The following is a 25,004-nucleotide window of genomic DNA, read 5'->3' as shown; positions in this document are numbered from 1 at the left end:
CTCAGTGACTTCGGCCAGGGTGATGGATGAGTCCGCCTCCGTCCCCCCAGCCTCCGCTTCCTCTTCGGAAGACGTGACAGCGGGATTGAGGAGATCCTCAAAGTATTCCTTCCACCGTCCGACAACATCCCCAGTCGAGGTCAACAGCTCTCCACCCGCACCGCACAAGGTGTTGGTGAAGCACTGCTTCCCCCTCCTGAGCCGTCGGACGGTTTGCCAGAATTTCTTTGAGGCCGACCGATAGTCCTCCTCCATGGCCTCTCCGAACCTCTCCCAGTCCTGAGTTTTTGCCTCTGTGACCGCACGGGCTGCAGCACGCTTAGCCTGCCGGTACCTGTCAGCTGCCTCGGGAGTCCCACGAGCCAACAAGGCCCGATAGGACTCCTTCTTCAGCCTGACGGCATCCCTTACTTCGGCGCCCACCACCGTGTTCGGGGATTGCTGCCGCGACAGGCACCAGAAACCTTGCGACCACAGCTACGAGCCGCCGCATCGACAATGGAGGTGGAAAACATGGTCCACTCGGTCCACTCGGACTATGTCCCCAACCTCCCCCGGGATCTGGGAGAAGCTCTCCCGGAGGTGTGAGTTGTAGACCCTGCTGACAGAGGGCTCCGCCAGACGCTCCCAGCAGACCCTCACGATACGCTTGGGCCTGCCAAGTCTGTCCGGCTTCCTCCCCGCCAGAGGATCCAACTCACCACCAGGTGGTGATCGGTTGACAGCTCCGCCCCTCTCTTCACCCGAGTGTCCAAGACACGCGCGGCGGAGGTCAGATGATACGACAACAAAGTCGATCATCGACCTCCGGCCTAGGTGTCCTGGGTGCCACGTGCACTGATGGACACCCTTGTAGTTTCAGCATTTTATGTGATTATTGTGTGTTTGAAATGTTTCAGCATTTCAAACACACAATAATCACATACTCCTGTCTTTTTAATTTTTCTCACTTTCACTTTCAACACTTTCGGGGTGAATCATCAACACTTCAGGAATTAACAGTGTTGAGATTCAGCTAGGCCAGGTTTGGTTATTAGCAAGATATTCATGAATATTAATAAAATTAGTTGTCCTCAAGATGTCGTGGAGCGTTGCTAGTTATGCTACCACGCTATCTGGGTTGTTAGATATGTGTGTAGGCGTGGAAATGTACGTGGAAAGGTGTGTGTGTTAGTGGAGAGGAAAGAGAAAGGAAAGCACACAGAGTAAGACACAAGGAATCTCAGATGCAGTGGCAGAGCACAATACTGTCCCTTTATCACACAGGAACTCCGCAGTAAACTTTCATTCAACAGCCATGTTTGGTCTGATAAAGCACAGTTATTAGCTTCCACAGTGGCTACAAAACAAACACAGTTAAACGGCCCAGCAGCGTGGTACCGATACACAATGGAACGTGCACGAAAACACACAACAGAAACAGGACACGGCAGTCTGTTACTTTCCACAATAATGCACAGCAATGTTCACAGCAATGAAGCTTAGATGAAATAACACACAGCTCTAGAATCTATCTCTGCCCAGACACATTTGAGATCGCTCTTGATAGCGATTTAACACGTCAGTCTGTTTCGATTGTCCGACAGCGTTCTCTCCGATTCGGATGCTGACGTGGCAGGGTCCGCGCTGTCAGCGGGTCCAACAGCGAAACTGTTCGGTCGGTGGCAGCGGAGGGATGCAGCAGTCGACTTTAGTGTGGAGAAAGCAGGGCTCAGTGGCTGTCCTTCTCTCCGTGAAGAAAACGGTAAATCCTTGTCTCTTCTGCAGGCAAAGATTGTTATGTGGAGTATAACAATCGGGATCCAAAAAGTGTCTCAGCAAACACAAAGCTGTCTGTCACTCGTCCAGCGAGTTAAGACCTTCCTAGGAAAATAATAAAAGTTCATTGTTAAGTGTTTGGATTCAAGCTTCAATCTAGCACACAAGTGCGACTTAACGGCTGGTGGAGATTTGGTGCTATTTTACTGTTTGGCCTTTGTTTTTCATTCAAGTCTTTGCCTTTTCCAACTCTTTGTTCTCCACATGTGGTGAGGCCCAACATCAGTCTACACATTAGATTCTTGAAAACTTGAGTTTTATTATTTATTTATTTAAAATCAGTTTTACTTGTTTCGTTTCAGTTTCGTGAGAAAGACCAACGTCAGTGTTGTAGATGGTGGTCTGCACAAATGTGTACATGCCATTTAAGGCCTGGTCATAGAATATAACACATAATGTGCTTTGAAAAGTTCAACAAAGGCTGACACGGAAGACTTGGCCTTGCAGGGAAGGCGCTCACCATCCAATGCAATGTAGTACTCATGGATGTTGTTTCTTGTCGTCCCAACTGCCAGGATGTAGGGCTGCCTCCGCTGGTCTGGGCTGGAGTACTCCTGAAGGCTGCGACATGACTGCAAGATAACAATAAACAAAAATATAACTACTCCGTACATCACATTTTGATGGATAAGTCATACTCTGACAGAAACCTTGGATGGCACAGTTGGCTTTTTCCCTTGCAGGATCAGTTCAGCACGTGATAATGCAATCAATGTTTTTGTGTTTCACATTGTGTTTCACAAACTCCAATACATTGGCAAGACAAACAGACAACAGAAAATAAGAATACACGAACACAAGACTGCAGTCAGAAGAGGTGAACCCCAGTCTCCAGTGGATAGGCACTTCAAGGAGTCTGTGGTATCCAGGGATGTGATTGAGCAATTACAAAAAAGCAGGCTACCTTTCTTCATAACGTGTACTCCGTTCTGTTATTTTAGTAGTTTATATTGAGTTTAACTCAACAGTGCGTGAGTTTACATTCACAAACAGAAACGTTTAGTTCACTGTTCACCAAAAAAACCTCTTTAACTGCCTGTATGCGCGTCAAACTTTTGATTTTATTTGCTGAAGACTGCAACCGGTACATATTTCCACCCATGTAGTTGTTGTATGTAGATTGACAACGCAATTGCATTTACACTTGTGTTCAATGCGTCCCTGACCACCTCCATGTGGTCAAGCACTGTCTGACTGCAATCCAATCACCCAAAATGCACTTTAATGCCAGGTGTAAAGGAGGTTAAAGATAGCCGTCTTCAAGCCCTTTTCAGTTAGCTAGCCAGTGGCCACTCTGGTAACTATACAGAGCAGTTAAGGAGGATTTGATGAGTTGATCATTGGCCTAGATTTATAATTCACTGCTGCTACAGATGAATTTGACGTCAACACTAAACAGAAACGCTTGGCAAAGGAGACTAATGTCACTGCTACTACTTTTTGCTTTACTTACACTAACTACTGCATTATGCAGATTAATATTTGTAAACATGGACTTGGACTTTTCCACCAGAAAAGTCCCTCATGAACTTTCCCCAAAGCTTGTATCAATTGGACCAAGGCTAATGTGATATTATCAAGACAATGAATGAAGGAATACATTTAAGAACTCAAACTTTTGTTTGACAATGAGCATGTGATGCATGTTTATATGAGGCAAAAACATTAACATTACCCTCCATGAGAAATGCTATATGTGAGGCTCTGTTTAGTTTGATGTACTTCTTCTTTCCTTGATATTGCAGCATTGCTGTAGTCCCCCTTGAACATTGCTTCGACAGAAAAGTGCAGTTGGTTTATTGCAAACGCACAGTACCAAATGCAGTGCAACGTTAGACTCCACCGTAACAGCAACATTTCAGGCCGGAGTCAGGAGCGCATTGGCATCATTCAATGAGAAACTAAATTAGCGGTAGCATTAAGCAGCTAACATTGCCTGCAGACTAGCCCAAGTCATTGTCTAATAATCTGACTGACTACGGCTAACGTTACCACTACAACTGCAGTTCTACCTTTAACATTACCATTAATATAGCAAGTCAGCTAAACACAATTGAAGCCTCTTCCACCTGTTAGTTATGGGAATTAAACAAGAAGAAGAACTTAATATTCTGCATTATTCACTAGCCTGCGGAGTTGGCAGCTACAGAAATGTTGACGTCTTTGCCATCTTGTCAGTCATCTGTAAAGCACTTTGAACTGCACTGACCCATATTAACGGTGCTATACAAATAAAGTTCTATTGATTGATTTTTGTGCATCAAACTGTAACCGTCAAATCCTTGTTTCCTCCTCCTCTCCTCTCCTCTCCTCCTCTTGTCTCTCTTGTCTCCTCCTCTCCTCTTCTCTCCTATTGTCTCCTCCTCTCCTCTCCTCTCTCTTGTGTCCTCCTCCTCTCCTCTCCACTCCTCTCCTTCTTGTTTCCTCCTCTCCTCTCTCTTATCGCCTCCTCCACTCTTTTATCTCCTCCTCTCCTCTCCTCTTGTCTCCTCTCTCTTGTCTCCTCCTCTCCTCTCTCTTGTTTCCTCTCTCCTCTCCTCCTTTCCTCTCCTCCTCTCCTTTCCTCTCCTCCTCTCCTTTCCTCTCTCTTGTTTCCTCTCTCCTCTCCTCCTTTCCTCCCCTCCTCTCCTGTCCTCCCTCTTGCTTCCTCCTCTGTAAATGCACTTAGAGTTAATTGCTTCCAGCAGGCTTTTCTTCCAGTCCGTCACGCTGCTCTCCGTCATGTGATGACACTGTGGGCTTGTTATCGGGGCCTGTGCGCTGCTGCCGGGCGGAGGAGAGGCCTGGCACGCGGCACACGGCACATGAACTGGCCCGGACCCTGTGTGATCACGTCTGCTACTACAGCCATGAGAGCCTCTGCAGTGTAAAGAGAACCCCTTGTGCTGTTTGCTGTTTGCTGTTTGGGACTAGGAGACAGATTTCTTAAATGGCTGAGGAGGTTTTAATTCCATCGTCGGGGAAAGTCACATCGGTAAGTTCAGACTGACTGCATGAATCAGGTCAGAGCCAGGGCCGCCAGCTGACTGATCCGTATTGTTTTAGACAGTTCCGACTGTCAAACTTGTAGCCCCGTACTTGGGACAAAATAGATCCGTGGCTGCTCTAAATAAGAGCGAATGAGATATTTGAAGTGTTGGAAGTATTCAGATCCATTACTTAAGCAAAAGTAACAATACCACATTATGAAAATGCTCCACTACAAGTGAGAGTCGTCCCTGTGTAGTAAAACTCTCCTGTCAGTGTTTTATTATATCTGATGTTTCTGGATTCATATTCCTGCTGCATTCATGTGTGTGTTGCATTTTACTGCTGCAGATGTTTCAGGTCGAGCTCATTTTAACTGCTTTATATACTGTTGGGTAGTTTAACCTGCAGCAATGCATCATATTCTATAACATGATCATGTTTGTAGCGTCGCTGTCCTGTGAGAACCACGTATCTCTAAAAAGTCACCTTTTCATGAACTCAGAAAAGCAGCCTGTTTTCCGCTCTGTGAAGAGAGTTTAAAGAGTTTATTTATCTCAAGAAGTAGGAGAATTTTCTCGGCCCATAAAATAACATGTAATCCTTCTTCAGTTTATCAAAAACATTCACATTACCCAGATTTGGAGTTACATGGTTTTCACTGGACAGGAAGGGATAAATAAAGCTGTCAGACAAATGTAGTGGAGTAAAAAGTACAATTTTTGCCTCTGAGATGTGGTGGAGTGTAAAGTATTTTTATTTTTATTTTAATAAAATGTAAATAATAAATCAAGTACCTCGAATTTGTTCCTGTCCAGTTTGAATAAAGTGTGTTTTACGATGATCTGTGAGGTAAAATGACTGTTTTTCTCAATGGAGTCTGGTGCGCCGTAGGCCGTTTAATTCAGTTCACTTCAATTCAATTTTATTTATAAAGCGCCAGTTCATAACAGAAGTTATCTCATTGCACTTTTCCTATAGAGCAGGTCTAGACCGAACTCTTTATAATATTATTTACAGAGATCCAACCAATCCCACCATGAGCAAGCACTTGGCCACAGTGGCAAGAAAAAACTTCCTTTAAGAGGCAGAAACCTCGAGCAGAACCAGACTCAATGGTGGGCTATCCAGAGAGAGAGAGAGAGAGAGAGAGAGAGAGAGAGGTTTTGAGAGAGGGAGGGGGGTTTGAAAGGGGATAGGTTAGGGAAGCACAATGCAAAGACCTAGAATTTTTTTATATATAGTAGGCTAGAATAGTAATTGTAGTGTTAATATTAATAAATTAGTAATAATAGGAATGTCAGCTATAGTAAAAATAATGTCAGCATCAGTAACAGAGCCAATAACAACAACTGTAGTAGCAGTTGTCGAGCAGGAACACGGGGGCAGCAGGTGGCCCACAACCACAGATCCAGTCTCTGCAACTCTGGAGGCAGAAATACCTGCTGAAAGTGACAGAAGGAGAGAGGAGAGACAGCTCCTTTAATACAAAGGTGAACATTAACTTCAGGTCTGTGCAGGATGCTAAAACTGGTCTCCGGCAGAAAACTCTGACAGACTACACGCCCATCCAACACCCTGACCTCACCCTTACATTTGGCACTGCTACTTAAAAACACACTTCTTCCTCCATTTGCACCGGATGTTGGTATTGAACATAAATAATGACGTGCAGAATTGTTCAGTTTAGATATAATTGAGATACTGGCCTGAAAAAACAATGTCCTCTTTTAGTTAGGAGACATTGTTTTGTGTTCTGGTGACAAGTCAGATATGGGAGTCTTAAATATCAAATTTCCTGCATGATGGTGTGTAAATTAATATCTGCAGCATTAGCATTACATTAAATGTTGGAAAATTCAAACTTGCAGATGCTCTGAAGTGAAATGAAAAGTAATCTTCAATGGCAGTTTGTGTATAATAGAAAACTATAATTCAAGCGTATTAGATGTGCTAATCAATGTGCCATAAGTGTATGTTAAAATGTTAGTATAGAAAGTATCTACATATAGTGTATTAACATTTTAGCATAGAGACATGCTGTCATTCAATAGTGTTGCAAAAATGTACCAGAAGTCTGCTATTCATTCATATTCTATGCTAAAGTGTTAGCTGGATGGAGATGAGCTACTGTCCAACAGTATTTTAAAGTGGACCAAGGTTCATTTGAATATCTGTGTTCTCATAACTTCCCGTGTAATCAACATGAGTACCTTCCTCCCATAAACTTGATAATTTCCTTTTAGTCACTTCATGTCATGTGCCTCTTAGTTATACATTTTCAATATTTGGGCCAGTCTTTCTCTGCCCTGCATCACCTTTCTTGCCCTTATTCACATATTTTTCCCAATGCAGGCTTTCCCCTCAGTTTATACTTTGACATTTTAAAGTTTAACTGGATATTTCTTTCTTCACTGTGGGGAAACGGTTTTTGTCTTTGCCTTTCAGCTCCTTCAGAATTGGCAGCTAGCCATGCCCTTTGGTTTGGTTGCAGTGAGGAATGTGAACAATGCCAACAAGAAATTTTAGACAAGCAAATTAAGACCTCCACTGAACAACTGATATTTTCTCTTAAAAGATGTCTATAAGCACAGGATTTAAACAAACATGATAGCTGAAAAGTAGCACTGAGATTTCTCATCAGAGAGCTCATAATCGAAATCTAAGGGCCTCAGTGTGCTTCAAACAAAGTGCTTGTTGCATCTGAAACCCCCTTTCTGATTTTGGAATCATGGGGTCTGCGTCTAACAATCTTTATAACGGGAACACCCACTTCACGCTGTGATTGGTCAGGTGTGAGGAGAAGTGAAAGTAGGCTGGGTTTGAACTCTCAATCAGTTTTTACATTTTTTACACAACTACTTCTGTCACTTCTCATGTGAACAACCGAGTGCAACACCTTGAAAAGGTGTGCCGTTATTTCTGTTTGTATGATTCATCATGTCTTGCCCCTTATGAAGACCTGGTGTGGTCATTTAGAACAGCTAGAAACTCTTATGCCTTTAGATGTGGTTGGACAACACTAGTTTGTTTCAAGCATACCCCGGCCTTAAAGGTCCCACCACCTTTATACCTCTTGTATTAAACATGTTTGAATTGGAAACATATTGGAACATAAATCGTTATCCCATTACTTCTTGAATGTAATGTAAAAATCACGTCTTTCCTAGAAGAGACAAGGTCTGGACCCATATTTATCAAACGTCTTAGATTCCACTCCTAGGAATGATGCTGAAAGTTAAACTCGGACTAAAAACACTCCTACCTCAGGACTGAGAGGTCTTTTATGAAGCTTACTTGCTTTTGGCAAGGAGAAGGATTATTCTCGAGGGAGTATGCTGCTGTTTTTCCACACTCAGCTGCAAAGTAGAAATTAAGACAATAACAGTTGTGGTTTATAATATTAAACAATGGAATAATAAAAAATACTGAAAATAGCACCAGTTTTTTATGTATAGGGTTCATGTGTAAGCTAAGCTAATTAGGTTATATATGCAATAATATGATGCTAAAATAAAAGGCTTAAATCTCATAATTATATATACCAATAATAATTTGCATTAGGCTGTAAGTAAACACTGGCAAGCCATCTTGCATATATTGTGCAATACTGCACACTAAGCAGTGATGCAAATAGGGCTGTCCAATCTCCATTGAAAACACTGAATTTATCTTCTCTTCCACTGTCCAACTCATCTTTCAGCCACACCTGCTGTTAACTTATGTTAACTTATTATTTAACTTTAAATATATTATTGCTGAAATTATTGTTTGTAACAAATCGCTGTTTCAAAGCTATATTTTCCCTGTCACTGTGTGGTCGTGAGAACCTCGGTTTATGTGGAGAGACTGTGATCACTTTTGCATCCTGGACAATGTCCGGCCAAAAATTATTTAATTTCTGCCGAAACTGTATCTTTTAATAAGTGTGTGTTTAATAAGTGTTTAATAATTGTGCTTGATGAACATCTCCTCCCATGGAATGTGCACTCATGTCTTTGCCTGAAAGCCATCTCCTGGAAACGCCTCACTGGTTCGGATTGATTTCCTAATTTAGGAAAGCTGATAAAATACTTACTCCTAGTCCTAGTAAGATAAAATTTGTGGAATTCTGAGAATTTTTGGCCAGTTACTACTACTCTGAGACACATGATAAATACAGGCTCAGATTGACTTCTTCATTGCACAAAGCAGAGAGAATGCACTATTTCTAGCATGTTATGGTACAATACATGGTGAAAGACATTAATGCCGATGCACATCACTTTCAGCAGGGTTATCATATTTATTTAAGAGGACAAAATTTAGCTTGTTTTGGTGAAACATTAGCATTACAATACAATTGGTGTGAGATAAAAGCTTGTAAAAGCTCATTTGTTGTAGTTATAACATTATAACAAGGAATCACTTTGCTACCATTCTCTGAATGAAGCCTACTTTCAGTATTCTGCACTTTCTAACACATCGTTCTCTCCCTCTGCAACAGCAACTGACCGGCTCTTTGTTGGCGGTGGCATTCCTTACCTCCTTCGGGAGCTCCATGCTTTATGGCTACAATCTGGCTGTGGTCAACTCCCCTGCTGTGGTAAGACAGACAGACACACACACACACACACACCAACACACACTCTGTGACCGAAATGCATTCTAGAAAGCCAATAGTAAGGTAGATATTTTTGAGTTAAATTTTAAATCTGATTTTTGCCTCAATAGTGGTCAAGCCAGGATAAGTCCTTTTGTCTGTTCATCAGTTGGTCTATCCAACACTTTGATCCACAGCAAGTTATCTAAACTACTGCTTAGTAGGGATAAAGGCAGCTCACAGTTTGATTCAGTTCAGTTCAATTGATGATACAGGGCTCAATACACTCACAATATATTTAAAAAGTACAACAGGAAACAGTAGAACATTTTCAATAATTACATTTATTGTTAGGCGGCGACCTCTAGTGGCCATAGTAATTATAACGGGAGCAAAGGAGGAAGTCAGGTGAGGTAGTATAAAGAGCGACAAAGTCCACGTAGGGAGGACACCAGGGTGGATGGATGGGTCAAACACAGGAAGCAGAACACAGACTAGATGGTTAAATACAGGAATTTATTGCAGACAATGAATAATGGAGACTGGGAGAAGGAAAGGGGAATGCCGGAGCTGAACAGAGCAGGTAGCATTGGCAGGGTGGCAGGCAGGCAGAGCAAGAGTTCAGAGTGGATGGCGTGGATGGCTAAGAGTCGGGTTGGCAGACGGGAAAACAGGTGATGTTCCAAACTGGTAGCAACAATGATCTGGCGATGAGTGGATGAATATACAGGATTGAAGTACTGCGGGGTTGATGAGCTGATGGATGGCAGGTGCGTCAGTAATCCAGGCAAGATTGCAGGTGTGCAGGTAACCAGGCAGCCGGGAGAGAGAGTGAGAGGAGTGCCACACCCACAGCAAACACAGACAAACAGATAGAGGCAGACAGGGGTAAAAAAACAGACACCAGGGAAGGGGAAATACACCAGAAACACCAGGAAAGACTCAGGTTATGGTACTAACCATAACAGTCCCTCCCAATCTCAATCTGGAAAGGACCAATGTACCACGGAGAGAGTTTCTTGGAGTTAGTTTTTAAAGGAATGTCTCAGGAGGAAAGCTAAACCTTTTGACCTAGTTGATAGGCAGGTGCAGGGAGCAGTTGTGGTCTGCGGAACGAAGCAGAGCAGCACGAGCATCCCTCCAGACCTTCTGACAGCGCCGAAGATGAGCCTTGACTAAAGGAACGGAAATCTCTTCCTCCTGGACAGAAAACAGAGCGGGGTTGTTGGCAGTGATGCAACGGAGAGTGGCCTGGTAAGCTTGTTCCAATGGTCCGTTCATCTGGGGGTGGAAACCAGAGGAGAGACTCACCGAGGCTCCCAGGGCTTGACAGAAGGATTTCCAAACTTGAAAGAAAGGCAGGCCAGTGTGAAAATCCAGTGTGATGTGGGTAACCACACAAGAAGGTAGAAGAATGGTGTCTGGTCTGGATGAAACCTCTTCTGAGTTAAACTGTCGAGAGAGCATCAGGTTTAGTATTTTTTTTAGCCTGGGTGGTAGGTGAGGGTAAGGTTAAAGCGACTAAAGAACAGGGCCAAACTAACCTGGCGGGAGTTTAGCCGCCTAGCGGTCTGGATGTATGCCAAGTTTTTGTGGTCAGTCTACGCAATGAAAGAGTGCTCCCTCCAGCCAGTGTCTCCACTCTTCCAAGGCAAGTTTTATTGCCAGTAACTCCTTATTCCTGACATCATGAGTTAAGTTATGTACGTGACTAAAGTGACGTCATATGACAGGACCGCTGTTCGTGTCAAGATTGGGCGGAATGTTCAGAGCTAGAGTAGCTACACCAAAAGATGAGCTCCTGATTATAACTCAAACTTGGACCTAAAAAAGTGGGACATTTTGCAAAATTACCTTCAAATAATCTTCAGAAAGGACTCTAAAGAAGAGGTAACCGATATATTTAATTCAAAACAACTGGCTAACTGTCAAGCTAGCTAGCAACTGTTAACTGCTACCTGCTACTATTACCAACATTCCAAAGGAGAAAATGCACTGAAGAAGCCAACAGAAGAATGAGTTTATAAAGACAAGAAGAAAAATTTAAGTATCCTTAATATATCTGCTAAACTGTGCATAGTTCAGTTTGTTTGTTTTTTGCCAGTGTTTGCAGGCTAGAAAAGTTTGCAAAGTAAATTGTTAGCCTCACTCCCCTGCCATGGAAACCAATCAGCAGGCAGCACAGCTCTGAGTAGAGAGCAAGGAGATTCAGTACCCTGCTGAATGTGAAACCCAGAAAAACCCAGAGGTCGTCTTCATGGACTACGCCCAACAAAACAAAAAGAAGTAAGGAAGAAGAACAACCTCATATTCTTCACTGATTCTATCTACATCTGGAACGATACTCTGTGCAACAATTATCCATATGTATCCAGCGAGGGCATCGGTTCAGGAGGCAGATTAAAGATGAACATCTTGTCTGAAAAGATGACCCTATGCTTACCATCACATACTACACCAAGGGAAAGGTCATGGTCCAAGGGAATGAAGCACACCTGGAGTCCTTTCAAGAGGCTGAGCTGAGGTGGACACCAAGAGGATCAATGTACCCTCTGACAGTGAAGATGATGAGAGCCCATTAGGGAACCCCACCACCTTGTCCATCTCTGCTCCTCCCACACCTGCCAGTGCCACCAACCAGCTGAAGGAGAGTAAGGCCCTGCTGGAGCTGGATTTTGCTGAATTCAAAGACCTGACCCAAACCAACCTGTCTGACCACCCAGACAACACTCTGCAGCAGCTTAAAGAGGAGCTCCAGCAGCTAAAGAGAGACAACCAGGGCTTGGCATCTGAGCTCAGAGGAAGTCTAGAGGCACTCAAACAGGAGAACAGTGTGCTCCATGCTCAGTTAGCCAAAGTGAAGGAGGATGCTAAGAATAGAGAAAGGAGCAAGTCCAACACCTGACAGACCAACTCTCATCAGTCCCCAGAATGACAAGTACAGAGACACAGACTCTCCCTGTCAGTGTCCCAAACCCCTGCCTTGTCTCTGTCCCTCCCTCTCTGCTATGCACCCAGCCCAACAACCCCTTGGCACCTGCTGATACATCCACACAGCCAGCTGCCAACAGCCAGCTCTGCCCATCCCAGCTGTGATCCACGCAGGAACAAATGACCTACACAGCCTTCGTAAAGACACTGCTGAGGCAGTGAGGAAGATGGTGGAGCAGGCCAGAAAAGGAGTTCCCTGACACCCACATTGTGGTCTCCACAATGCTGCCTAGGATAGACACCCCTCCTCTACTAGGAGCTTTGGAGACCATCCCATACCTCCTCTTCCCTATCACCACCAGCTCAGCCTGGACTTCCCACTCACCATGTGGCCACAACCTCACCACTTTGAAGCACAACCAGAGGAGGTTACCTTCCCCCTCCTTAGCCCCTGCCCACCAACCACCTTTACAGCATCAGCAGCAGAGATATGTGGCAACACCTGCCCCTTGTCCCCCCTGCTGCTGGAATATTCAGGGTCTCCACTCCTCAACCTTTGAGCTGAAGAGTGGAAACCCTGAATTAATGAAATCTATCAAAGATGTTGATGTAATTGTGTTAACAGAAAAATGGCGTCAAAATGATCTGCTCACTCACTGTCCTCCAGGATATTATATTATGAAGTCATGGTACCCTCTATAAAATTAAAAAAAATATATCCAAGGGCAGAACATCTGGGGGATCTTGGTGTGGTATAAAGGAGATGTTTGCCATCAAATCTCACCAGTTAAACAGGGTAAATCACACATTTGGTTAAGATTAGATCAAAGCCTGGGCATAACTGATAGAGATCTATGTCTCTGTGCTATTTATATACCCCCAGTAGATTCTCCTTAGTTTGAAGAAGACATTTTTGAAACTCTCCACTCAAATCACCTATTTCCAGGCCCAGGGAAACGTGCTTCTAAGTGGAGATCTGAATGGACGAACAGGAATCGAACCTGATGTCGACCCACAGGGCAACAACCATGTGTTTGGTCAGTCTCTCCTGTTTACCATGCCAACCATCACCCATCACAACAACCTTGACTCTGAAATAAACCAAAGTGGCAGGGAGGTAGTGCATCTCTGTCGGGCCTTAGGCCTGTACATAGTTAATGGTAGGTTCAGAGGGGACTCTTTAAGGAGATAGTAGACTATGCAGTCACTGACATGGACCCCTCCACTATCAGTGCACTCACTGTCAGACAGCAATCCCCCCTTTCAGACCACAACTAATTAAATCTGTTCTTTAAACTCTCAGGTCAAATAAGTGACACAAAAAGGGAAACCAGTAAACTGTATAAATTAAACCCTACTTACAGATGGGCCCAAGACAATGGAGACAAATTCATCATGGCCTTGAACTCACCTGATCTGATGAAGGCAATGAGACAGGATGTATTTTGTCATTGAGTTTAGAGAACGTGTTTATTTTTATTTTCTCATATGTCTCATATGTCACATATTTCTCATATTTCCATACCCTCTTGAAAATGTAGTTCATTTTCAGCTCGAGCAAAGTCTTTGCTTCATTTCTTGCCACCCGCAGTGAATCTACATCTTTTCCCCTTCATTCACACATTTCCATTACATTCTTATATCTAAATTTAGCTTCGTCTTATTTCGAATGCACTTTTGGTGCATAATTCACACTTGAGCTGATTGTAGAGTATTTTTTCTGGATGAGAGGCTTTTTGCCCAGAGCATACTGTATGTTTGACATATAACAACTGTTGTTCAATCCCAGTACAGTCAAAACAAACAAACAAACAAAAAGTCCCTGGTCCACCACAAAATGGTGGTCAACAGTCAACAAAAGAACAGAATTGGCAGAGCTCCTGGAACCATGTGGATTTTCACATCTGGGCACACCTGGCCAGTCACTGCACAAAGTGGCTTTCACTATTTTCGAAAGTAACAAAAATAGTAGGACATGACACCACCTTAACCTATGGACTAAAGTCAAAGCTTTGGTGTATCTGTAATTATTGAATTATCTTTCATTTAGACATCATGGTTGTTCAATGTTTCTGCCACCTCTCTTCCTACTCTTTTACTCTTTTCCTACATCCTTCTACTATCTCTTCACCTCTTAGTACATAAAGGACTTCTACAACAAGACAGTGCTGCGTCGTAATGGAACAGGACTCAGTGGGGAGACCTTGACCCTCATGTACTCTCTCACTGTGTCTGTCTTCGCTATTGGAGGTCTGCTGGGCTCCCTCATTGTGGGCATGCTGGTCACTCGCTTTGGCAGGTAAAACATTTGTTTTCACTAATTGTTCAGGAGAGGATTCTAGATTCTAGACCAGTTCTACAACAGTCAATGTTGGTTTGTTTTAACTATGACCACAATCTTTCCCTAACTCTCAGTTTTAAGGTCCTGATGTGTTAATACTACACTGGGTGTAGGTGCGTAGGTGGACATGTTCACACCTCCAGTTGGAGTGTACAGTCTCTGCAGTCGTAGATTTTGGGCTGCAGGAACCCACATGCACCCTTGCAGTTATACATATCTGTAAATTATACCTAAACTTTACCAAACCTTAACTGTATCAGTCAGTACCCTGACTTTAAACTGAAACTTTTAGGTTGGCGTCCCCAGTGAATTATTATGTGGGAAAATTATGTAGAACTTAAATGTTCACAATTTATATTATATATATATATATATATATATATATATATATATATATATATATATATATATATATATATATATATATATATTTTATTTCATTGCACCTCTCTCGGCCTCTGTCAGTTGGCTCACTTCTCTCCGTGCCTCCTTGATTTTAGCCTCCAGCCTTCGTTTCTATGGTGGGTACTGTTTCTCATGGTTGCTCTTATAGCCAAGCATATTGAGGATCACTGCTGCTGAAGTATATATCAGCTCATTGGTTTCGGTGATGGTTGTGGTAGGGATCGCACTCAATGCTGCATTCACATCTTCTAGGATCTAGGATCACATCTTTCTGATGGTACTTCACTTAGCCGTTCACTTATACCTTGCATTCATTCTCACCGTGATACATTGCAGTCATTCTCGCCGTGATCTTATCTTTCAGGTCAGTCGCTGCCTCATTCAGCGTGATTGCACTTGTTGGGGCTTCTGATGGTACTTCACTTAGCCGTTCACTTATACCTTGCATTCATTCTCGCCGTGATCTTATCTTTCAGGTCGGTCGCTGCCTCCTTCAGCGTGATTGCACTTGTTAGGGCTTCGTACCCAATCTCCAGTTGGGGAGCCGCCGTTGGCTCCCCTCTGACCTGTTGACCTTGCCGTAGCATTTGTGTTGTATCTCATCAATCTCAACTGACAGAGGCCGAGAGAGGTGCAATGAGAAAACAAGTACCCAAGAGGTACAACCAGATGCCCATACCTGAAGCACTCGAAACAAGCCTTGGCCAGCCGCCTAAAGAGGCACACGAGAGATAATGAAGCCAGAAGAATAAACCGGCTGTTCGCAACTCAACCTGCGAAAGTGTACACTCAATGGCGATGCACAGTGGCTGGTGGCTCTGAGAGAGGACCACAGCAACTTCCCTGAACAGAATCCAGTTACCATCACAGCAGCAGACATCCAAGAAAGAGTCTCAGGTATGAAAAACTGGACAGCACCGGGCCCTGACAGGATCCACACCTACTGGCTAAAGAAGCTCACTGCACTCCACGAGTGCCTAGCAGCACAAATGAACCAGCTGCTAAGGGATGGGACGCACCCTGAATGGCTTACCGAAGGGCATACAATCCTGATCCTGAAGGATCCCACAAAGGGTACAGTCCCATCCAACTATCGGCCAATAATCTGTCTCTCCACAACATGGAAGCTCATGTCAGGCATCATCGCCGCTAAGATAAGTGGACACATGGATCAATACATGAGCAAAGCACAGAAGGGCATCAGCAAAGAAACAAGAGGAGCCAAACTCCAACTCCTGGTTGACAGAACAGTCTCCCAAGACTGCAGAACCCGACACACCAACCTGTGCATTGCCTGGATTGATTACAAGAAAGCATATGACTCAATGCCACACACATGGATCACTGAATGCTTAGAGATGTACAACATCAACAGGACTCTAAGAGACTTCATTGCGAACTCGATGAGGCTGTGGAAAACCACCCTTTAGGCCAAAGGGAAGTCACTTGCACAAGTATCCATCAAATGTGGCATAAACCAAGAAGATGCTCTGTCCCCACTGCTGTTCTGCATAGGTCTGAACCCCCTCAGCCAAATAATCAACAAGACTGGCTATGGATACCGACTCAGGAACGGGGCCACCATCAGTCACCTCCTCTACATGGATGACATCAAGCTATACGCTAAGAGCGAGCAGGACATCGACTAACTGATCCACACCACCAGGATCTACACCTCTGACATTGGGATGACATTCGGCCTTGAGAAGTGTAGTTGAATGGTGACGAAGAGAGGAAAGGTAGTCCACACAGAAGGGGTCTCACTCCCAGAAGGAACAATAGCAGACATTGAGGATGGTTACAAGTACCTTGGAATACCACAGGCAAATGGCAACCTCGAAGAGGTAACAAGGAAAACAGCAACTGCCAAATACCTCCAATGAGTAAGGCAAGTCCTAAGAAGTCAGCTCAATGGCAAGAACAAGGCCCAGGCAATATATTTACTTGGGATATTATGTGTTATTATTTATATTATTTCATTGCTGTTATTGTTGTTGTTATCATTTTATTTCCTTGTTATCTTTTATTATGTATTGACTGTCTTACCTGGATCTGTCCTTGGGTGACTTGAAAGGCACTTATAAATAAAATGTATTATTATTATTATTAATAATAATAATTATGTCATGTGATGCAAAGTTTAAAAACAATAGTTTTTTCAGGCCACAAACATATATTTTTTTCTGAATTTCTGCTTCAAAACATAAAAAATCATATATTCACCTTTTTAAAGCATCATTTTCTAGAAACCTAATGTCCTAAATCCAACCGACAGGTTGGTCTTTAAGTGTCTGAATCAGTCTCTGGAAAGAAAAAGTGGGAAGATCATAATGACGCCTCCTCAGACTGCTTTTGTGGAACAAGTAAAGTTTGACATCAAGCAGGGAATATTTGTTCTCAGCAGCCCTCAGAGCTGTATTTGGACATTGGCCTGCCCTGTCCTGACACCTTACCCAATAACCCCCCTAGACCATCCAACCATGAGAGTGGATAGTGGCCAGTTGGCAATGCCAGCCTGAGAGACACTCAGCAGCATCTGGTGCTGCCACCAACATGAACACCTGTACACACACTGCTAACACACAGTCACACCAAGGATACTCTTACACAATACTCTTTCTGAAAATTACACTGATAAACATGGCCCAGTATATGTAGTGTTTCATCTACAAAAGTGAAATTAATGGCACAACACAAGATTAGGAAATAAGGCACTCAGAGACAGAAACACACACATACACACACTTACGCTGGCGCAAAAGGCATTAGATCAGGGCCTTGTATCAATCATGCCTCTGTCCTCTATATTCAGAGCTACTGATAACCCCCCTCTCCTGGTGCCTTGTCGTCCTTCAGAGTGCACCAGCCTCATCTCATCCCCTCTGCCCTTCAGAAGTGTACTAGTCCTCAAAGTGCAAATGCAAAGTTCTTTTATATTCAGTGCAAATCAGCTGAAAGCTCCATTCATCTCCACCATTTCATAGAAATTTAGTGGACAATTAAATGCAAATGAAAAGCAGGCAATTTATAATCCCATTTACAGGCACTTTCTTCACACAGCAGTGTTTTATGGCTAATCACAGTTTATGACCAACCTTTTGAGCTGTGTTAGCATTTTATGGCTAATCAGGACTTATACAGGCATACATTCGTCTATCATTATGACTGTGTGTATATCAGGAGAGGGGGTTACTGCTATCGGCCATATACTGCTGCCGTCCTTATTGTTTCATAAACCTCTGGGTCATATGCTTTTATGTATATTCATTGTATGTGTGTGTGTGTGTGTGTGTGTGTGTGTGCGCTTTCAGGAAAGGCACAGTGGTAAACACAACAGTGCTGGTGTTTATTGCTGGCTCCCTCATGGGCTTCAGCAGGATTTGTGGTTCACCTGAGATGGTCATCTTTGGCCGCTTCATCACAGGAATTCACTCAGGTACACACACACATACACACACCTCTGCATCTATTGCACACTGAGCGGCACCCATTTACTGCTGTATACAATGGGGCGTGTACACTAAATGGCCAAATGTATGCGGACACCACTATTCCCGTTTAGGGAAGACCCTTTCCTGTTTCAACATGACAGTGTCCCCATTCACAAACAGCTCCATAAAGAAATGCTTTTCCCAGTTTGGTATAGACGAACTTGACTGGCCTGCACAGAGCCCTGATCTCAACCCCATCCAACACCTTTGGGATGAACTGGAACACTGACTGTGAGCCAGACCTTATCACCCAACATCAGTGTTGGACCTCACTAATGCTCTGGGGGCTGAATGGGAGCAAATCCCCGCAGCAGGTTAAACATCTGCTGGAGAGCTTGAAACCAGAAGAGTGGAGGCTGTTACAGCAGCACATTAATGACCATGGTGTTGAAATCACATGATCACTAATCTCTATAAACAGATATCTGCATATGAATGCAGAATCTGTTGGCAAGGGACAAGATTTTGGTATCGTAAGCATTCTGGTTTCCGTTTGTAGTCTGCTTAGTATTGACCAATCACGTTTGAGCAGGCTTTGATTGCATGCAGGTAAACAGTCCATGTGGAGAGCAAAAGTTGCGGAACACATTGGCCAAAATGCAATCTCAGAATCCATCGGCTATTGTCTGACGATATGACAACCATGTGAATTGAGTTGATCTGACTAGAAGGGATCTTCATGTGCATACACTCTGCAAAAAAGCAGAATTTGATCACTGATCATCTAAAAGGATAACGTTTCACTGCCAGCCATCCTCAAGTGCAGCAAAGAGAAACAGAAGTAGTTGAGGAAGAAAGTCTCAATAAAGAGACATAGTTAAACAGTGACAACGAGCACTTGAAATCTTGGTACAGGCCAACAGAAGGCTGCAACCAACGATCATTTTTATTGTCACTTAATCTGTAGATTATTTTGTCAATTAATCAGTTAGTCCAAAAAATGTCAGATAATAGTGAACAATGCCCTCCACAATTTCCCAAAGCTAATGCCATGTCTTCCAATTACTTGTTTTGTCCAACCAACAGTCCAAAACCCAAAAATATTTCATAAACAAGCTTCAAATCCTCACATTTTAGAAGGTGAAACTAGCAAATATTTGGCATTTTTGCAGAATAGATGACAAAACAATTCATTGTTTATCACAATTATTGGCAATTAATCTTCTGATGATCAACTAACCAATTAATTGACTAATCATTTCAGCACATAAAATGTTGCACTAAAACATACAGTAATGGCATTGAACTGAATCAATCAATCGAAGTCTGCTCAGCAGGTTGAATGGGCTGGTGGGGCTTGTGCCACTGTTCTTTTGACTTTTTACAAGGTATTCAGCAGCAGCTTTAATTTTCATCTCAGAGTGCACAACAAATCACATGTTGAAATTGTTCTTCACAGGTTCGATTTCAGAATTTTAACCCCTTTTCATCCCATTTCAGTTTGCAGGGCTGCGTCCAACAATTACATATTGGTATAACATTCAGGCATCCACATGTTTTGTTCAAGTGTCCACATACTTTTGTAGTGTACATCTCTCTATTGGCTCTGTTTGCTCAGATACTCCATATTTTTTACACTATAGTTGAATTATACTATGAAATCTTTATACAACATTTTGTCAAAGTAAATCAGTGCATTGTTACTTAGATCTTCCTCTCTGCTTTTTTTACTGCAGGCATCTCTCTAAGTGTGGTACCAATGTACTTGGGTGAGATAGCACCTAAGAACCTGCGAGGCTTCCTGGGTCTCGTGCCGAGTATCTTTATTGGCACTGGAGTCTTTGCCGCCCAAATCCTCGGCTTACATGAACTTCTAGGAAAGGTAGTCAACACTGCTTTCTAAAAATACCCAGTGTGAGGAGGGGATTGCGGCAAAATTAGTTTTTTTGGTGAGGAGCAAAAGCTTGGCTCTACATCAGCTCATGAGTTCTTCACTTCCACAAGTCCTTAATAAACCTCAAAACTCTCATTTTTTGCAACTTGTGCATTTTATGTGTCTAACTTTTGTCATGTAAACACCAACTACTATAGTAGTAGTAGCATGACAAAGCACATCTTGGACTGATTAAAATTGACCTCAGCCTGACCTGGGACGTCCTGAAGATTTCCACCATTCATTAGAATATATTCAGATAAAGTGCTTCCCATAGATAACCAATGTAGTATTTAACTGTACAATAAAAATGTAATCAACCAAAAAACATGATATCCATCATGTAACTTTTGTATCAGTGACTGGCAGATAGCTTTTTTTTCTATAAAATTGAGATATTGTTGTCATTACATCATCAGTGCTGTCTCATTTAAAGGTCCAGTGTGTAACATTTAGGTGGAGCTATTGGCAGAAATGGAATATAATATTTATAAGTATGTTTTCATTAGTGTATAATCACTTGAAAATAAGAATCATTGTGATTTCATTATCTTAGAATGAGCTGTTTTTATCTATATGGGAGTGGGTCCCCTTCCATGGAGCCTGCCATGGTTCTACAGTAGCCCAGAACCAAACCAACAAACCAGTCACTGGCTCTAAATTGGGCCTTTCACATTTTTCGTGAGTTTTGCGGCCACCATAGTTTCACCTACACGCTGGGAAGGGGAGGGTGAGGCGAGCTGTATTCAAATGATTGTAAACTGCAATTTCACTGCTAGATGCCATTAAATCCTACATACTGGACCTTTTAAGGCTCACAAGGACCCGATGTTATATATGTAATGTTCTCAGCATGTGTGTAAGTATAACTGTGTTGTAACTGTTACAGGAGGAGCACTGGCCCCTCTTTCTTTCAGTGGTGGTGGTACCCACCTTCATCCAGTTGATGCTGTTGCCATGGTTCCCAGAGAGCCCCAGGTACCTGCTGATTGAGAAGCACAATGTCCACGCCACCATCACAGGTCAGTGTTGAGCCTCTGCTGCACATCAACAAGGAGAAGCTTTACAGGAAGAATTGAAACACTGGGTTTAACATTTTGGGCAAGAAGACCAATTACATTAGAGTAATAGTGAGTGACTTGTGTAATTGTAATCAGTACAAGGGGTGTAACGGTTCTGAAACCACAACCAAATCCGCGATATACACGTCCACAGTCTCGAGTTGCGGTTCTGTCAGGTTAGCCAGGTTAGTCACGCTCATGTAGTGTTCGTTTTCCGGTTCGGTACAGCGAAAATGGGCAATGATTAGTGTCAAACTGTATACCGACATTGTTCAACTGAAGGCAAGTCTGACTGTGAAAACACTACAACATGTCGTTTATGACGGCATCACATGAATGTGTCAATTAGCGTAATGACAAAAACAGACTGGAAGGCGAGTCCTCCTCCTCACAACCTTCAGGCAACCTCTTACTGTAGATTCAGAATGTGCAAAAGCAATAACTGATATAGGAGTGTTTACCACTGCAGCTATGCGACCATACTTGGTCGTAGAGAGCCCTGCTACAATGTGCCTTCATATGTGCATTTTAGTCAGGCCGTTGTGCTGCCCTGTATAAACCAGTGCAAAACAAAATTATACCCACATGAAACTTGAAGATATTGAAAATGCCATTAATCAAAATCAATTATGGGATATGTGGAACAACTTCAACACAAAGCAACAATAAGCACTACCCATCCAAAATGGTGACATCTGAAGAGCACATTTTGAAAATCGGTACAAAGACATACCAATAACTCTAATTAATTCTGATCAATGTATAAAAGGAAAACTCCAAACATTAGAAGAAACAATTAAAGACAACCAAAACCCCCTTGATTTCCCAATTACTTGGGAAGAATTGACCACACAGACAACGTCTCTCCAGCCAAGGAAAGCTTGTGGTCTGGACAGCATTAAAAATGAAATGCTCAAATGCAGCACCCCAGAGATGCATGGTGCATTGTTGAAGTTGATTAATATCGTACTACAGTCAGGATGTTTTCCCAACATCTGGTGCAAAGGGCTCATTTCCCCCATTCATAAGAGTGGGGACAAATCAGACCCTGGTAACTACAGTGGCATCTGTGTCAGCAGTTGTCTAGGTAAACTATTCTGTAGTATTGTAATAATAACCCTTCACACTTTAATTAACAAACATGTACACCAAACAAAAAATGGTAAGATATTCACTTGTTTTATTGACTTCAAGAAAGCTTTCAACTCTATTTGGCATGAAGGGCTTGATTACGGACATCTACATTGTGGTATAGGGGGCAAAATGTATGAACTGGTTAAATCAGTGTATTTGGAAAATAGGTGTGCTGTTAAAATTGGAGACAAACAAAATAAATTATCCACCCAGAGAAGAAGTGTTCGTCAGGGCTGAAATTTAAGCCTGACTTTATTCAATGTGTATATAAATTAACTTGCTGTACAGCTGGATCAGTGAGCTGCTCCTGGCCTCTCCCTCCCAGATAGAGAGGTGAAGTCTCTGTTTTACGCTGATGACCTTGTTCTACTGTCTCCTACTGAACAAGGACGACAGCAACAGCTGGACATAGTAGAAAAGTACTGTCAGACCAGGGCCCTGGCAATAAATATGAAGAAAACTAATGTCATGATGTTTCAAAAATGCCTTAGATGCCAGTTTACCAAAAATAATATATATGATATAAACATAACATAATATCATTGAACACAATATGAGTTATACCTACTTTAGTATAACCATAGCAGCATCAGGGAGTTTCAACATGGCAGTGAATGCACTAAAAGAAATAGCATGAAGAGCTCTAAATGCAATTAAGAGAAAATTTTATAATTTCCAAATTCCAATTTAAATTTGGCTTAAAATATTTGATAGTGTCATCCAGCCCATTGCCCCCCACACCACCAGAAACTAAAATCCAATGTAGATCAGAATGCTATCTGGCCATAAAAAGAGATTATGAATTGGCAGAATATATCTCTACTGTTACTTTAACAAGTTAAGCTCTGTAATTTCAGATTTCAAAGAGCTAAATGACCTTTCAAAATTAAAAATACTCTCCACCGTGAATGACCTAGACACACACACACACACACACACACACACACACACATTCATGAAAAAATGTTGCAGTATTTATGTAGTTTTCACTTATTTGTATTTTTAACTGCTAGTCTACAATTTATTTATTATTATTATTATTATTATTATTATTATTATTATTATTATTATCTTATCTTACTTATCTGTATATATTTTAATAGCACATTACTTCTGTTTATGTACATGTTTTTATTTCACACCTGCTTTGGCAATGTTAATGTCCGTTTCCCATGCCAATAAAGCCCCAATGAATTGAAAATTGCTTGGAAAGCTGACTTTCCAAGTGTTAAAATCTCCTCAAATACATCAACAGGTGTAGCTGTAATGACTTATGTTTCAGATGTGCTGTTCCATGAATGTGTATCTTTCCATGATGAGTTGTAACCATGCTGCTTCCTGTTCCCTGTCTCTCAGCTCTGAAGTGGTACAGAGCCAAGTGTAACATCCAGGCTGAGATTGAAGAGATGCAGGAGGAGCAGCGCTCCCTGTCATCAGTGGAGACGCTGTCAGTATGGAAACTGTTGCTGGATGACACAGTCCGCTGGCAGGTGCTCAGTGTGGTGGTCATCAACATCGGCATGCAGCTGTCTGGCATCGATGCTGTAAGGAAACTGAGTAATGTATACTTAGAAGAAGAGGGGGTTGGCATGCTGTGCTGTCTGCGACAATGTCTTTTTTGATACTATTACTAGTATTTAGTTAAAAATCCAGAATTTTCTAATTTTCACCACAGTTTATGGTGCTCCCAAGTAGGAAATTCCCCATACTGTTTGGATGTCCAAGCACACATCAAGCATAAGCATCATGCATCAAGCAATGTTTCAGTTCCAAGACTGTCGGCAAGGCTGAAATGTTTGCACATTGAGACAAATAAAATACACAAGATTAGCAAATGAATGCTGTATGAAATACAAGAAAATGATGATGTCTGACATAGGGTTGGCCTAATGAATGATGCCATCAACCACTGAGCCCTCTACCGTCGTAACATTGTGATTTAAAAGCCCCCCCCCCTTTGGCGAGTAAAATCTTGTTACCGAAAGTGTAATAAAAGTGTTGTGAGTAAAAAGCTAATTAGAGTAGTTTATCACTATGACTAGTATTTAAAAAAGATTTTATAACTATATAATCTGCTTAATGAGGTAACTTAAGCATGGTGTTAAATGTTCCTGCTGTAGCTTTCAGACTGTGGTTGGAAAGCACAGGGAAGACTTTGTTTTCCTTCAGGGCTGAAGTTGATGCTAAACTCAGGGCTAAGCGCCTTCACTTTTACCCAGCAGCTGGGAGGCAAGACACAGGAACGTCTTGAGGAGCTGCAGCGTTTATTCATGGGCAAACTGTAACCTACTCTGTACATTTACTGCCACTAGACAACCTCACTGCTAACCTTTCCCTCTGCTCTGATCGCCACCACACCTGACTGCTCTGCGTGCAGTCACCATCACTCTCTCGCTCGCTC

At 42.5% G+C, this 25,004-nt stretch overlaps 1 protein-coding gene across 4 annotated transcripts in view; it reads left to right on the top strand.

The window, feature by feature from the left end:
• Positions 1-4,436: 4,436 nt before the first annotated feature.
• slc2a15a (solute carrier family 2 member 15a) overlaps positions 4,437-25,004 on the top strand; it is a 45,532-nt gene continuing 24,964 nt past the window's right edge. The window contains exons 1-8 of one of the 4 annotated variants that reach the window (XM_044214985.1): positions 4,754-4,792; positions 9,272-9,370; positions 13,245-13,335; positions 14,437-14,597; positions 18,356-18,480; positions 20,212-20,357; positions 21,298-21,430; positions 23,960-24,147. In XM_044214985.1, coding sequence (XP_044070920.1) covers positions 13,279-13,335; positions 14,437-14,597; positions 18,356-18,480; positions 20,212-20,357; positions 21,298-21,430; positions 23,960-24,147 — 810 coding nt within the window. In that variant the 5' untranslated portion in view covers positions 4,754-4,792; positions 9,272-9,370; positions 13,245-13,278. Of the gene's footprint in view, positions 4,793-9,271; positions 9,371-9,806; positions 10,042-12,255; positions 12,727-13,244; positions 13,336-14,436; positions 14,598-18,355; positions 18,481-20,211; positions 20,358-21,297; positions 21,431-23,959; positions 24,148-25,004 lie in introns of those variants that run through there. The other 3 variants (XM_044214984.1, XM_044214986.1, XM_044214987.1) reach the window with 3 other exon arrangements.

The sequence above is a fragment of the Siniperca chuatsi genome, linkage group LG11 (genome assembly GCF_020085105.1).
Source record: "Siniperca chuatsi isolate FFG_IHB_CAS linkage group LG11, ASM2008510v1, whole genome shotgun sequence".
Taxonomy (NCBI): domain Eukaryota; kingdom Metazoa; phylum Chordata; class Actinopteri; order Centrarchiformes; family Sinipercidae; genus Siniperca; species Siniperca chuatsi.
Note: the sequence above shows the minus strand (reverse complement) of the source record. Positions and strands in the feature narration are given on the sequence as shown.